This window comes from Vigna unguiculata, chromosome 1 (assembly GCF_004118075.2).
Source record: "Vigna unguiculata cultivar IT97K-499-35 chromosome 1, ASM411807v1, whole genome shotgun sequence".
Classification (NCBI taxonomy): Eukaryota; Viridiplantae; Streptophyta; class Magnoliopsida; order Fabales; family Fabaceae; genus Vigna; species Vigna unguiculata.
Genome location: NC_040279.1, coordinates 5,110,949 through 5,127,530, shown reverse-complemented (window position 1 = coordinate 5,127,530; position 16,582 = coordinate 5,110,949). Strand labels below are relative to the sequence as shown.

Genomic DNA, 16,582 nt, shown 5'->3' with positions numbered 1-16,582 from the left:
CTTCTCTATAGGAAGCTACAAAGATGAGGTGCTATGTGATGTTGTTCCCATGGAAGTCACACATATCTTACTAGGTAGGCCATGACAATTTGATAAACAAACTTTACATGATGGCCATACCAACCAATACATTTTCTTCAAAAATGGGAAAAAGACAACTTTACTACCTCTATCACCTCAAGAAGTTAATAAGGATAGAAATATAATAAGAAAAGATAAAGAAGAAAAACAAAAGGGGCAAGCTTTCACCAAGGTGTTACTTGCCTACAAAAAAATTCTTCCAAAGCAAGATGAAAATCACCCTTCCTTCCCTTCCCAAGCCAAAAAGGAAGGCCCAAAGCACAAGAAAGATAGGAAGAGTAGTCTAGAAAAAAAAGATGGCCTAACCAAAGCAAGGGGTAATACCCTTAGAAAGGATGGAACAAGAGCTCATAAAAGGGAGGTGCAAATCCTCCCCCAAATCAAGTCAAGCTCCATCTACAAAGGCTTAAGGAATTTGTGGTCAAATTCTCTCCAAGGAGGGGAGGATGATGAAGGATTGACCCCAACCAAGGATGGAGGCACATGCTTAAGAAGACTAAGCATGTTTAGAAAGGAAGTTCATTAATCCTTCATCCCTTTCATTTGTGTTTGTTATTTTCGATTCCCTAAGTTAACTTAGTTAAATCAACTTTAGTTGACTTGTTGACCTTTGACTAGGTTTGACTTGTTGACTATAGTTGACTTGACTTAAGCCAACATGCTAATCTATGTTTACTTGCTTTGTAGGTTAATTAGGAGTAAGAAAGCAATGCTAGGTGGTGCATGGTGATTGGGGAGCATAAATGATGTGGAGGAGAGAGTAAAGCAAAGGCATAAAGTATAAAGTAAAAGCCATAAAACAAGTGTACCTATGTACCTTTGGTCTCCTTTATTTTTAGCACACTTTGGCCACATTTTGGAGACATATGAGACACATTCTTTGTCTCCTTTTGTGCTAGAACGAAATTAGCCTTGCACACACCATAGTTAGCTCTTTTGTCTCTCATTTTTTGTAACCTTATTTGACCTAGTTTCTAGAAGCTAGGGTTAGGTTTTTGTAGAGACATCCTTAGTTATCTTTTATTTGCTTAGAGGCCCCTAAACTCTTCTATATAAGGGGTGCTCCTAGACATGTAAAAGGGTTGAACATTTTGAAGTAAAAACACTTTTGTGTCTCAACCATTTGTGAGAGTTTCCTCCCTTGGGAGTGAATACTTTTAAGCCTTATCTTGCATAGCAAGTGGCGGCACACATCCACTCATCTTCAAGGTTGCCATGGCTTCTAGCCTAGCCTTGTAGTGGCGTGCTTCTCACATTTTTACCATTTCTTTCCTTTCCATTTTATGTTTTCTTCTTCCTTTAATTGTTCTTGGTTTTCTATGGTTTATGTGCTTTCCATTTCCTTTTTGTTTTGAATACATCCATCATCTTCTTCTCTTGAGCTTTGTGAAAGGAACCTTCACATCTAGATAGCTTGCTATCTTAATGTCCAGTGGGGATTTCACTTAGCTTTCATAATCAACTCACACCATATTCAATATTCTTAAAAAGGAACAAGATAATCCTTCATCATTTGGTATCTAGAGCTTTGGTTGTCCTTGAATATGGTGTTTTCATGTTCTAACCTTGTCTTGTGTAGCTATCTTTTAATGGTTCACATAAAAACAATGCTGGCAGAAACTGTTCACGATTTTAAAAGATTAAACTGCACCTGCTCAGTGGTCCAAAAATTACGTTCTTGATGTCCAAAGAAAGCTCTGTTAGTCTAGTTTTTAACAAAAAAAGAACCAATGCATTTGGAGTTCTGTGGAGAGAGTTATGATTGAAATAGTGAGCAAAGGTCAGAGCTGCCGAGATCATCGCGAATCAACGTTTTTCAGGTTATGTTGGACAGTTTTGGCTACTGTTTTTGTTACTTTTCTTACTCCTAAATGTTGTTGGATAACATGTCTTTGTGTGCTTAATCATTGACCTTCATTTCCAAAATTTTAAATGCATGATAGCTACATGTTTGAGTCTTTAAATGTGCCTAACTTTTGCTTGAGTCATATGTCATATGTTAGCTTGAAGTTTTCTTATTCTTGTTTTTCCAAGTATTTGAATCTTGCTTTCACTTTATGTCTTGCTTGATGTATGCTCCATGAAATTGATTTTGGCCTAAAACTTGAGGAACTAAGTGTCCAAGCCACCTAAAACTCTTTCTCACCATTTTATGAAACTAGTTGTGAAAGAAGAAAAATTTGCACCAATTTTTGCCTAAAAACCGAGAGCAACCTTGCTCCTTAGTAAACTAAAAGTGTGTTTTTCACTAGGTGTTATGCTACTAGTTTTCATACTTGAGAATTGGGTGATATTGGCTAATTAGTTCCATGCTTTAACTTGGTTATGATCTTTCTTGGTGTATGCATGATTTAAGACTTGAAGATGCTTGTTAAGTGTTTTCCATAGAGTCTTTAAAATGTGCTTTTCTTGTTTTAGTCTTGTTAAAAGTTTTGTCTCAAACTTTTCTTCTTTAGAGTTTAGCTTTCCTTGTTTTTGTGCTTTTCTTGCTTGTCACTAGGTGTTCTTTGTTTTGTCTTAGTAGTTTTCTTTTCTTGAAACTCTTGGGATGTTGTGGCCGAATCACTTGCCTTGCATTTGAAAGGTTTTGAACAAGTTTTTAAAAGTGTTTGCTTCACTCCTTTGGAGGAGCTTTGAGTGTAGCCTTGCCTTATTACTTTGGGAGAGTGATCTAAACACTTGGGTTACTTCTTGGGTTGGAATTGGTCTCGGTTTTCATGTTATCTAACTCCTAATTCATTTATTTTGTCTTAGCTTTGAGTGTTTTGTTGTAGGAATCATGGCAAGTTCATCAAATGCATCTACTCTAAACAAAAACAATACATTGATGAGATTACTTCGGGATTTAGAGTTTTCTAGGAAGGAGTCCTTTGAACAATTGAGAAAAGAAAAGGAGCAAAGTGACCTAAGAATCCAAGAGCACATTGAAAGGCTTGAAGCTAAAGAGCAAGAAAGAGAGGCTAGGAAAAGAGGGCATTCTAGGCGCAACCCATCACAAGAGAAGCAAACTCCAAAGATTTATAAGTTCTATGGTGGAAGTGATCCAAAAATCTTCCTTGATTGGGAAGCTAAAGTTGATCAAATTTTCAATGAAAATCATGTAAAGGATCAAGCACAAGTTGATCTAGTAGTTTTAGGATTTTTGGAGTATGCCAATACTTGGTGGCATAAAGTTTGTAAGAATTATGACCAAGGGCCACCCGCGGCTTCTTGGATGGACATTAAAACTCTTATGCGCGCTAGATTTGTTCCTCCCTCCTATAAGAAGGAACTTCTTTTGAAGCTCCAAAGGCTTCACCAAGGTTCTATGAGTGTGAGTGAGTACTTTAAAGAATTAGAGTCTCAAATGCGTAGGGTTGAAATAAAAGAAACTACTAAAGAGAAAATAAAAAGATTTGTGAGTGGTCTTAGGAGAGACATAAAAGACCAAGTAGAGTTGTATGAGTACTCCACTCTTGAAAATGTTTTCACACTTGCCCTTGGGATTGAAATTCAATTGAAAAGAAAAAGAAGGGCAAAGAAGAGTTACTCACCCAACCACTACTTTAGTCACTCATGGAAGGGAAAGGATAAAAAGAAACATGATAAGTTCCCTTCTAACTCTCATCAAGAACCACCAAGTAAAAGTAAGTCTACAAGTGATCACATTCACCATTCCACTTCTTCAAGATCAAGTTCCATTAAATGTTTTAAATGTTTGGGTTATAATCACATTGCTTTAAATTGCCCAACCAAGAGGACCATGATCTTAAAGAAGAATAATGATGTTGAAAGTGAACACTCATCTCCCCATTATCTTTCAAAAGAATCTTCTTCCTCTAGTAAAACTAAAATTTATGAGAAAGACCCTATGTTATTAAGGCGCATGATAGGTCAAGATCAAAGTGAGCTTGAGCCAACTCAAAGAGAAAACATTTTTCAATCTAGATGCAAAATTAACAAATGGGTTTGCTCTCTAATTGTTGATGGAGGAAGTAGTACCAATGTAGATAGCACAAGGTTGGTGGAAAAGCTTAGCTTAAAGACCATTCCCCATGCTAAGCCCTACAAGCTTGCTTGGATAAGTAAAGAGGGAGAAATAGATGTCAATAAACAAGTCCTAATTAACTTCTCTATAGGAAGCTACAAAGATGAGGTGCTATGTGATGTTGTTCCCATGGAAGTCACACATATCTTACTAGGTAGGCCATGACAATTTGATAAACAAACTTTACATGATGGCCATACCAACCAATACATTTTCTTCAAAAATGGGAAAAAGACAACTTTACTACCTCTATCACCTCAAGAAGTTAATAAGGATAGAAATATAATAAGAAAAGATAAAGAAGAAAAACAAAAGGGGCAAGCTTTCACCAAGGTGTTACTTGCCTACAAAAAAATTCTTCCAAAGCAAGATGAAAATCACCCTTCCTTCCCTTCCCAAGCCAAAAAGGAAGGCCCAAAGCACAAGAAAGATAGGAAGAGTAGTCTAGAAAAAAAAGATGGCCTAACCAAAGCAAGGGGTAATACCCTTAGAAAGGATGGAACAAGAGCTCATAAAAGGGAGGTGCAAATCCTCCCCCAAATCAAGTCAAGCTCCATCTACAAAGGCTTAAGGAATTTGTGGTCAAATTCTCTCCAAGGAGGGGAGGATGATGAAGGATTGACCCCAACCAAGGATGGAGGCACATGCTTAAGAAGACTAAGCATGTTTAGAAAGGAAGTTCATTAATCCTTCATCCCTTTCATTTGTGTTTGTTATTTTCGATTCCCTAAGTTAACTTAGTTAAATCAACTTTAGTTGACTTGTTGACCTTTGACTAGGTTTGACTTGTTGACTATAGTTGACTTGACTTAAGCCAACATGCTAATCTATGTTTACTTGCTTTGTAGGTTAATTAGGAGTAAGAAAGCAATGCTAGGTGGTGCATGGTGATTGGGGAGCATAAATGATGTGGAGGAGAGAGTAAAGCAAAGGCATAAAGTATAAAGTAAAAGCCATAAAACAAGTGTACCTATGTACCTTTGGTCTCCTTTATTTTTAGCACACTTTGGCCACATTTTGGAGACATATGAGACACATTCTTTGTCTCCTTTTGTGCTAGAACGAAATTAGCCTTGCACACACCATAGTTAGCTCTTTTGTCTCTCATTTTTTGTAACCTTATTTGACCTAGTTTCTAGAAGCTAGGGTTAGGTTTTTGTAGAGACATCCTTAGTTATCTTTTATTTGCTTAGAGGCCCCTAAACTCTTCTATATAAGGGGTGCTCCTAGACATGTAAAAGGGTTGAACATTTTGAAGTAAAAACACTTTTGTGTCTCAACCATTTGTGAGAGTTTCCTCCCTTGGGAGTGAATACTTTTAAGCCTTATCTTGCATAGCAAGTGGCGGCACACATCCACTCATCTTCAAGGTTGCCATGGCTTCTAGCCTAGCCTTGTAGTGGCGTGCTTCTCACATTTTTACCATTTCTTTCCTTTCCATTTTATGTTTTCTTCTTCCTTTAATTGTTCTTGGTTTTCTATGGTTTATGTGCTTTCCATTTCCTTTTTGTTTTGAATACATCCATCATCTTCTTCTCTTGAGCTTTGTGAAAGGAACCTTCACATCTAGATAGCTTGCTATCTTAATGTCCAGTGGGGATTTCACTTAGCTTTCATAATCAACTCACACCATATTCAATATTCTTAAAAAGGAACAAGATAATCCTTCATCAAATTTTAAAAAATATATAATTAAAATGTTATCTACTATTTTGATGTATTTTTAATTTTATGGATAAATGCTATTTATAGTTAACAGTTATAATTGTAAATCAATATTTTATTTAATGAGACTTATTACAATTAACTTTCAAGTCTTTCTACTATCTATATATACACCTATTTTCAAGAGAATAAAAAAAATGAACAATAGAGTTCATGTAAAAGTGTTTTGTCCTCTTCTCTATACTTATATAAGGTTCAGAGATCATTTGCTCTACTCGATTGATCTGACGAGTTATTTTATATTAGAAGAGAAGCGCATATTTCTACTATTTCCCTCATTTTCTTTTCTGTCTCGTACTTCTAATCAATTGATTTGACGAGTTGTTAATTAATATTCTTTGATTCATATATATGTATGATTGCTCAAATAATTATTATATTATCCTTATTTTTATTATTACTATTAGTATTACTTGATTAATCATTTTAAACATTTATAGTATTCTTCAACGAATTTTGATTAGGTACAGTTTTATGACGGTCCAACCTCTCTTAATCATGTTTGTTGTCTTACTTAATATAATTCGCATACTCAAACATCTCTTCAATTTGATGAATAGAAGAGTTATGCCTTTTCAATTTGTTTTCACAAATAACATATCTTCTACACTTAACCATTCTATGTTTTTTTCTACACTTTTTCTATAAATAATGTAGTCATTTCTTTTACAATTTTTTGCTTAATTAATAACTTTATATCTTTAAATGAATTATTTGTCTTAGTTTCGATGTGAACCGGTTTATGAGAAGAAGTATCTGATTTTCATAGTTACATTCATTACTTTTGAAAACGATAACTGTTTTATATCAATATTGTTAGTGATTAAAAGTTATATAATTGTTTTATGTTATTTATTCACTTATAAAATAAGTAGAAGATGAATAGTAAATATCTTACTATCTTATTATTAATATAAAATGAATTCTAATAATTTCGTACAAACATCAAATATTGAAATTTTACTTAACGTATGACCAATAAATAAATAAATATATATATATATATATATATATATATATATATATACTACAAAAACTCATGTATATAACGATGTTTTTAATATGACGGTTAATTAAAACTATCGTTTTTCACAGTATAATACGTCAGTTTGATAACTGTCATAATGGACATGTATAATATGACGTTTCTAACCACCATATTTTACATTGTCATATTATTATTTAAAATTATGTCATTTTGAAATGCCACTTTATATAAAACATTATTTGTATAATTTTATAAAATTATTTCCTGTCCCACTTTTGTCTCTGTATCCTTTTTTTGGGTAAAACTTTATTCCCTCTCTTTTCTATTTCTTTTTCCCACTCAACAGTTTAATATTTTCTTAACTAAGATTACCTTTCCAAAATCACTAACACCCAAATTACTCAAACCCCAAATCACTTCACTCTCACAACGTTCACTCAGCTCTTCGTTTCACTCACCTCTTCGTTCCAGCTCTTTGTTTCACCTATTTCTCCTTCATTTCACCTCTTCGTTTCACCTCTTTCGCCTTTCTCCTTCCTTCTCAATCTGTGTTTGCACCTCCACTTGCGCCTCAGTCCACGATTGCCTCCGTTCGCATTCACATTAGCGCATGCATTTGCTCGATTGGGTTCTTCAACCTCGTTCTGAAGGAGAAAGGTTTGATTGGATCCTGTAACCACTCCTTTTCTGTTTCTGGTATGACATTCATTAAATTAGTGTTGCCTTTCTGAATTTACTTTTGCCTATTTTTTATTTGAGTGGCCAATTGTACGATTAGGGTTTTCTCTTTGATTCTTTCGCACGGTGGACAACGCCAATTCGACATCGAAGGGCGAGGAACTCGCACCCGTTGTCTCCCCCACACTGAAGCTCGAAATCGATAGGCAGGTTTACAAGTCTGGTGTTAAATGAGAAAATTCTACAATATAGTTATTTGTGACACCATTAATTGTGTAATTAATTTTGTAGGCTTCTCTTCCAGAGGCTCTTGTTGCCTTTATATTTGCCAAAGAATATAATCTCCATGTAGACATACTCAGCACAATGTGAGTGTGTGAATGTTTTTATTATTAGAAATATATTATTCATCCATGGGTTAAAAGCATCTATATATATAAATTCTAAATGAATTTCACAAATTTTGCAGGGTTATCTTTGGAATGGTGGTTACTTTGCCAGTAATAATAATATACTACGTGTATAAGTAATTTTGGGACTGGAATTCTTAAATGCTTCAGACCTGAGATTCATATGCACATGGTTTTGACAACTTGTTTATCTTGAGTGCAGTATATCATGGTTCCTGTATGCCATGTTGAAACTTGAATGTCGGCAAAATGGAGATTGTAATTGCAATTATTCTATACTACCTACTTATATTAGATGGCTGATATGTTTTATACCAATTAACCATGTTAATGTATATAGGTGATAATGCATCAGTTGAGCTAAGGTAAATGTCAACATGGGTAGGTAGAGTGGATTAAGAAGTGTATGGTACTGTGATTCTTCTATTTTTATTTAATTTTTTTCGTTTTGTGTATTTTTGCATGTCTCTGCTAAGAAAAGCCGCATGAAAGGTCTTGTGTTGTACAACAAATAGGCCCCTATCGTCAAATATAGTCGCTAATTTATTATTGAGTGAAAGAAAAGTCCCTAAAATCTTGTGATTAAATTGACACGTATACAGATGTAGCTTATCTATTATTGCAGCTCCAGATTTGTTTATTCGATGAATTTGTTATTTAATCTACTTTCAGAAGTATCACATCTTTTCTTTTGAAAACTTTAGCTGAAATTAGAGAACGTGATTGGTGCAATGTGATTACTTGTCATATGGATACTGCCAAGGCATATGTTTTGCGACTTCAAAACTTTGTTCTTGGTGAGCACATATTGAATCCATGTCCTAAAAATCCAACACCTATAAAGGTTAGAAATCCCATTTTATTCAATATTTTCTGTTTCTCGGAAACCTTTGCTTTCAAATACACAAATATTATGCTTATTTTTTAGTACCTACTTGTTGCTTTGAATTCCTTTTTCTAGTAACAAAGTGTGTGGCGTTCTCTTAGGGTGTAAATATTTAAAAGTCTGTTGACAAGCGGGTTGGTTCTAGCTGACTACTGCTTTCATATGGTAGCAGGCTTGTGCTATCAGTGCTTGTGGCAATTTTGCCATTCTAGGGACAGCAGGTGGTTGGATTGAAAGGTTTAACCTTCAATCTGGAATTCGTAGGGGTTCTTACATTGACATTTCAGAATCAAGAAGTTGTGCTCATGATGGTGAAGTAGTTGGAGTTGCTTGTGACTCAACAAATACTCTCATGATTAGTGCAGGATACAAAGGATCAAGTGGTGGAAGCAAAACACCTTAGACTTAGGACTTTTAATGTTGTCTTTTTTTCTTAGATGCTTGAATATTTTGGTACTCTTAATGTTGTCTTCTTTTTCTTTTTTTCCAAATGCTTGAATTGGTACTTTGGTGTAGTTATGTTATATTGACAATGAAACAATTTAGTTTATCAATTTCTATTTGATAGTTCTATAATTTTTTATATATTTTAAATTATCATGAAAAAATAATTTTATCGAATTATGAAAGTATAAGAAATATTAAAAAAGAATAAATAATTAAATATTAAAATTACGTCACTTGATACACTTGATAATGACGTAATTAATCTTAGAATTAACTATAATTAATTAAATTGGTGACATTTAAAAATGTCATAATATAATGATAATAGTGTCAATTTAAAGCGTCATTTTTCACATTATATTTGTCATTCAGTAAAAATATTACGTCAGTTTTAACTGACATTTTTGGCCTCTTTAAATCGCCACTTTATACGTTGTATAAAATGACGATTGTTGCGGCAGTTAATCTATAACCGCCATATTATACTTTGTGACGGCAAGAATTACGACATTTCAGGAAACCGCCACTCAAAAAAAATAACGACAGTTAAAAATGACGCAAATTACAAAAATAAACGTCGATATATATATATATATATATATATATATATATATATATATATATATATATATATATATATATATATATATAATTCCTACATCAATATACCTTTATCTGAATAAAAAATAATTTTAAATTTTTTTAGTCACTCTAAAATTCATATTCATTCTTTATAACTTAACATCAATCCGTCTAGTTATTAATACATGGGCAAAAATTTTGTGATATTCCGACATATTTATAAAGACCAAGTAGTTTTGTGTGAATTTTATGGACACAAATCACCGACATATGTACCCGACGTATAAAATGAAGATTATTATTTAGTATAAAAGATGAGAGTTTATTATAAAAGACGAAGTGATAAAATTATGAAAACGACTATGTACCCGACATGCCTATATCGGCACAGAATCATTAGCAAAATAAATTATTAACCTCTCAAAAAATTTCTGAAATGTTGCCTCTAGTATCAATTGCTCTAACCAGCGCATAAGCTTCAATGGTGGAGGAGTTATATGAGAAGGTGTCATATCTATGCTCATACAGAAGAAATTATTAGTGTAACTTGAATAAACCAAAAACTTAGCTAAGGTCTTTGATACCATAAAAATGTGACATGCTATTTATTAGATAAATCTAATAAATAAAAAGTCGCATAATCATAATAAAATAGAGTTAAGACAAAAACATATCAGAATTAATCTTTTATAGTCATCCAAAATATATTGAAGAACTGAGGCACAAAACACATGCCATAAACAAAATTTAAACACAAATTAGTTTAAATTGGAAATTTGCTCACAAAGCAATACAAGATAACCGTACTTAAAAAGGGGCCCATCATAGAGCAAAATCCAACGAGCATAACTAAACTGCACGATAAACAAAATTTAAACATAGATTAGTTTAAACGGGAAATGTGCTCACATAGCAAGAAACTACAAGATAACAATACTTAAAAAAGGCTCCATCATAAAGCAAAATCCAACGAGCATAACTAAACTGCAGCATCTTGATCATCACTATGATCACCACGAGCTCCCACATTTGTTCACACCAAATATTTGGTGATTATTGCAAAAAGGAAAACACCACAAGAAAACATAACACGAGCAAAGAAAGGGTAAGCTAATTGCAAAAAGAAAAAGAAATACACACACACACACACACACACACATATATATATATATATAAACACTTAAAAGAATTACAGAACAATGCACCAATTACACCAAGCTAAGCAATATCAACTAACCCATCACACAAAATGATACTCTAGACTCAATTATCCGGATCTAGACATTGATGTATGATTCTTGATGGTTTTTGCACTTGTGGTGGCCTCTAGTACCTGTAGAGTCATTGTCAATGGATTTCACCCTACCACACAAGGTTAGTCCCTTTAATTGTCATAAGAACCTTGGGATTGTTCTTAAAGACAGGACCTCCTGTCCCTCTCACCACATGACTCATTCTACTCTACATGAGTCTTGAATGATCATTAGAGTATCAGAATAAACCTTCAGTACTGACTCCTTACATCAATGAACACATTACTAATTAAATCAAATAGTTTTTCCCCCATGAAATCTCCTATATTCTTAGAGAAGCATTTGAAAACACATATTAAAAACCATACAACATATGTCTCTCTTAGAAAATAACTAATTCTTATAAATTTTATCCAATCCAAGTTAAATACATTATACAATCAATTTGGGATTTTAGAAATAAAACTATAGCTTGTGTAAAGCTCCAAAAATTTTGTATTTACATTCAAATTAAATATGATTGAATCAAGAACTAAATGCAAAAAGGACTAACTTAATTGAATAGCTATAGAGAAAGTTATGCACCAAGCAAGCAACGAAGGTCAATGTTGTCAACAACCAAAACTACAGGGATGTTGCGATAAAAATTGCTCTCACTACAGAACTCCGATTCAAGATCCGACCGGTCAAAGTCAAGAACTATGTGTCTAAGATCAGCTTTCAAAATTTCAGCTCGATTCAACGGTTAACAAAGTAAGAATCTTCATTTTACGAAAAGTGTGTAGTGTAGGAAAATGAGTAGCGCCACACCATATGCTTCTTGGTTGTGAGATTTTGACTTGTCCAACTGTACAATTTGGTATCTTGCACTTTTATCTTCTCAAACTCATTTCAAAGTGGTTTATAGATGATACCAAACTGAACAATTGCAACAATCAATATCTCTCATTTCAATTGCATTCTAAACTACCTAAAATTCTCTAACCCATAGATACCCAAATATGAAATTCATTCACATTCAATGCAATCATCAGTCAAACATACTCAGCACATTCAAGAACGAAAATAAGTACAATCCATTTCAAAGAAAAAGAAGGATTTCTAGCTTCTCTTACCTTGACAGGTGCTAACCCAAGAACAAGCCCCAAAAGAAGAGTACTATGACACGATTATAGCTTACGGAGCTGGAAAACAGAACCAAAGGAGGTGAAAACTGAGACCCTAGCAGAGGTTAAAGTGGAACTGAAGCTTCCAAACAAAAAAGAAAACGAAAGGGAGCATGAGTTTAAAGTTCTACTTAAGCGGAGGATAACATTCAGTAAGCTCGAGGGAGGATCTTGCTTGCTGCGTCCTAGCAAAGCTTCTATTTTAGACAAGGGAGAAAAGAGGTGGACCGTTTTTGAAAAGAAGATAGAAATGAGAATTAGGGGCTGAAAAGGGGTTCTGAAAGTCTCTAGTGGGATAACCCTTGACTATCTAGTAAGACTAGACCCAAAACCTTTTTAAATCAGAAAAAAAAGGGTCTTACAGTTTTATTCACTTATAAGAATTTTTGTCTTTCAAATAAAATAAAATTACATTTATGGTAATTAAGTCAAGATTTATTTAATATTATAACTAATTATACACTTTTATAAAATTTAATACATATAATACACTTTTATAAAATTTAAGACATTAATTATCTTATAACACAAACCCTTTCATTTTTAGCTAACGTTACGGTAGTGGTTAGGGTTTTAAAGGACATGGTATTGATGTTTTAGCAAGTGTTACGGTACGAGTTGCGATTAAGGGACATGGTATTGATTTTTTCTTTATTATTGGAAATTGAGAGGAATTCAATGAGACGTCTGTTGTGAGTATTAGATTTAGGGATGTCAAAAAAATTCGTACCCGTGGTATTCGCGGATAAAACCCGCAACGGGTAGGAAACAGATATTAAAAATGGATACCTGCTATCCGCAGGTACGGGTATTTTTGATACTCGCATGTTAACGAAGCGTATACGGGTATTATAGTATCCGTACCCGCTAAACTTTAACTCACAAAAATACCCTTATATATATATATATATATATATATATATATATATATATATATATAAAGGGGATTCCTCTTTTTGCATCCACTTTTCATTTTCCAATTTTACCCTTAATTATATTTTAAAAATTATTTATTTTATAATTATTTTTTTTAACCGTTATTTTTAAATCTTTTTTATTTTGACTGTTATTTCAAAAACCTTATTTTAACATTTATTTTATTTAATAACTATTTTAAAATTTGTTATATATGTTTTAAAAATAAATATTATTGATCTTATAAAAATTAAAAAATGCGGATACACAGGCGTGACAGCGCCTGTGTGTTCGCTAGTATTAGTAAAAAACATTCTGACCTAACTTTATCTAAACTGCACATCTTATCTTGTCTTCTGTCCTCATTCTTCCAGCTTCAAGTATTGGTGCGTTGTCTTCTTTCAAGTACACCCCTTGACATTCTTCTCTTTTCTTTCTTTGAAATTTGGCATATACATCAACCCCTATATAGACAATGACGTTTATGGTATGCTTGTTGTCAATGAAATCAAAATAAGAATACTTAGCACGTGGCAGTTGAGATTTATTATTTGTTTATTTATTTTGTTTATTTTTCAGGAATCAATCGGTGAAAATGTACTTATTGATCAAAGCACTAATTAAAGAATTTCCATTGTATTGAACGTCATTTTATATTTACTTTTGTAATTATTTGGACTTGTATGAACTTGATTTTATTTAAACTTTATTTAAAATTTATGACAATGATGTATTTTATTTTATTTTATTTAAATTTATGATTAAATATTTGTTTTTTAAATAATTTTGTAAATACCCGTGGATACCCATGGACACCACGGATATGAAAAAAAGGTGAGTATCCGCATAACGGATACCCGACGAATATGGATACGGGACGAATATTTATTCAACAAGTAGGGTACAAAGGAGTTACCTCTCGTACCCTACCCACCTCGTTTACATACCTAATTAGATTCACATATTCAAAAGCAATTTGCAATGTAATCTTTTAATTGAATTACAACTATAATTTTATTTTTCTCATTTATTATAGCAAACTTTTATATAATCTATGCTTCCAAGAATATATATATATATATATATATATATATATATATATATATATATATATATATATATATATATATATAATTCAGAACATTATAGGTAATTATGACATTATTTGTTTTTATATAAAATTAGTAGATTATTCCGTGGGTACACATGAGTTATTTTTTTTATATATTAAAATAAATAAAGTAGTAAAAATATTATATAATTAATTATTATGAAAATTAAGTTATATTATTTTAAATATAATAAATAAAATTTATATCACAATATGGTGCAGCTAAGCTAATTGAATCTATGAAATAATTATAATAGTTTGTGAGTTGTACACACGTTCTTTTATGTTTTTTTTTTCATTTCAAATATTTTTAGAATAATAATATAATTATTATTATATTCATTTAACCAATAAAAATACTAATAATAATATTAATATAAATTATAAATTAATTTTTTTGAAGATTAAAACTCTATTTAGCAAAAATATTTAGTATAATAACATTTTTTATAATTAAAAAAAACACTTATAATAATAACACCACTATGAATAGTAATAATAATAAAAATAAAAATAATAATGATGTCAATAATAACAAACTAATGATAATAATAATAATGTTTATGCTATAAATATTAATATCATTGTTAATACTAAGACTGATGTTAATGATAATAATTTATAATTATATAAAGATATACATCAACAAAACAAATAAAAAACTAATAATTAAAATAAAATCTCGTAGTAAATAAAATTAAAATGTGTGTCTAACTATAATAAGAATAATATCCTATAGTGGTAAAAAAAAACAATAATAATACAACAACTATATGTGTAACACCCTAGATGGATACTACTAGATAAAACATATATCATAAAATTTCTTTTTCATTTAAGACATTATATAAAGTTCCCAAGCACGGGAAAATTTAAAACTTATCGTGCTGTAGTTCAATCACACTACTCCATCTTTATTACATGTTCATGATAGAGAAAAAACATCATAAAATTTATTACAAAGTGCATGAAATAAAACATAGAGAAAATCCCCCATCGTCTGCCCCGCTCTGTCACTATGCATCGGTGTTCTCATCTGGATTCACATCTGCTCCCACGTGACAAGTCACCACGTGATCATCGCTAAACACAAACACACAAACAGAAAGGGTGAGCTGAGAAAGAAAAATTATACAAATAATAAGATAATAAGAATTGACCCTCACCCAATCTAACTTAGTCAATTTTAGTTTATTGACCTTTTTATAACATTATACCCCAATCTCATAACCTATATGAGAAAGATCCATTCACAACCTTGGTCCTTAGGGATTATCATGCTCCCACGAACCTGTCCGCTCGTGGTCCAACTCTACGGACCTCCCCGCCCGTAGTCCAACTCTACGAACCTGCCCGCTCGTAGTCCAACATGCGTGAACACCTACTATGAACCTCCCCGCTCATAGTAGCCTCAAGTTTGAGCATAGAAATACGAACCTCCCCACTCGTATCCCCACACAAGAGTACAACAGATACAGACCTCCCCGCCCGCATCAATCACGCATCTCAAATCTTCGTTACGAACCTCCCCGCTCGTAACTAATCTACACTATCGCCTGGCGCTGCCTAAGCGCCGCCAGACAAAAATTGGGCTGCAACTTTAGCCCACAATACCATAATCACCTAATATTATTATATTATCTTAAAATAATATAATAATTCAAAATTTTATATTATATTGTCTATATTTAAATACCCCATTAAAGTAAAAATGCATGTAATAATTGAATTTATAATCGCAACTACTAAAATAATAAATTAACCTTTTAACCTTTATATTCATATAATATTTTATCAACATTATACAATTATAAAATAATATAAAAAAAACATTTACTGCACTTGGAAGAAGAATCCACTACCCGTAAACTAAAACTTAAGACACCCAAAAATATTCTTACTCCACTAGATCATCCAACTTTTATCTCTTGTACACTATGATATATTTAACTTTATACAAATTATATTACACATAAACTTTAATATAACTTTAATTTTGGTTTACTTATCCAATCTAACTATATTATTGCATTATTGCTAGGATTCCAAAAATTACTCACCACTGATTTCATAATAATTAAAGGACTCAAACACCTTAAATATCAAAATAACCAAAAAATAATAATTAACTAACATTAACACTTTGAAAGCAGTTTTTTCTACTATCTCATGTGAAAATAATGCAGCGGAAACAAGGCAAGGAACTCCCTTTTCAAGCTGCAACTCATCTAAGCAAAATCAATTCTTCCAATGGTCATAAAATAAAAATAATAATAATAATTTAGTACCATGTAGTAAACCAAACAACAACCA

The 16,582-nt window shown here is 32.2% G+C and overlaps 1 protein-coding gene across 1 annotated transcript; it reads left to right on the top strand.

Annotated features, from left to right (window-relative positions):
- The first annotated feature begins 7,787 nt into the window (after window positions 1–7,787).
- Window positions 7,788–9,321, top strand: LOC114181251 (WD repeat-containing protein 36-like). Its single transcript, XM_028067659.1, has 3 exons — window positions 7,788–7,867; window positions 7,969–8,753; window positions 8,968–9,321. Exons 2-3 carry the CDS (start codon window positions 8,658–8,660, stop codon window positions 9,196–9,198), a joined length of 327 nt encoding a protein of 108 aa, XP_027923460.1. The 5' UTR covers window positions 7,788–7,867; window positions 7,969–8,657; the 3' UTR covers window positions 9,199–9,321.
- Window positions 9,322–16,582: the final 7,261 nt, after the last annotated feature.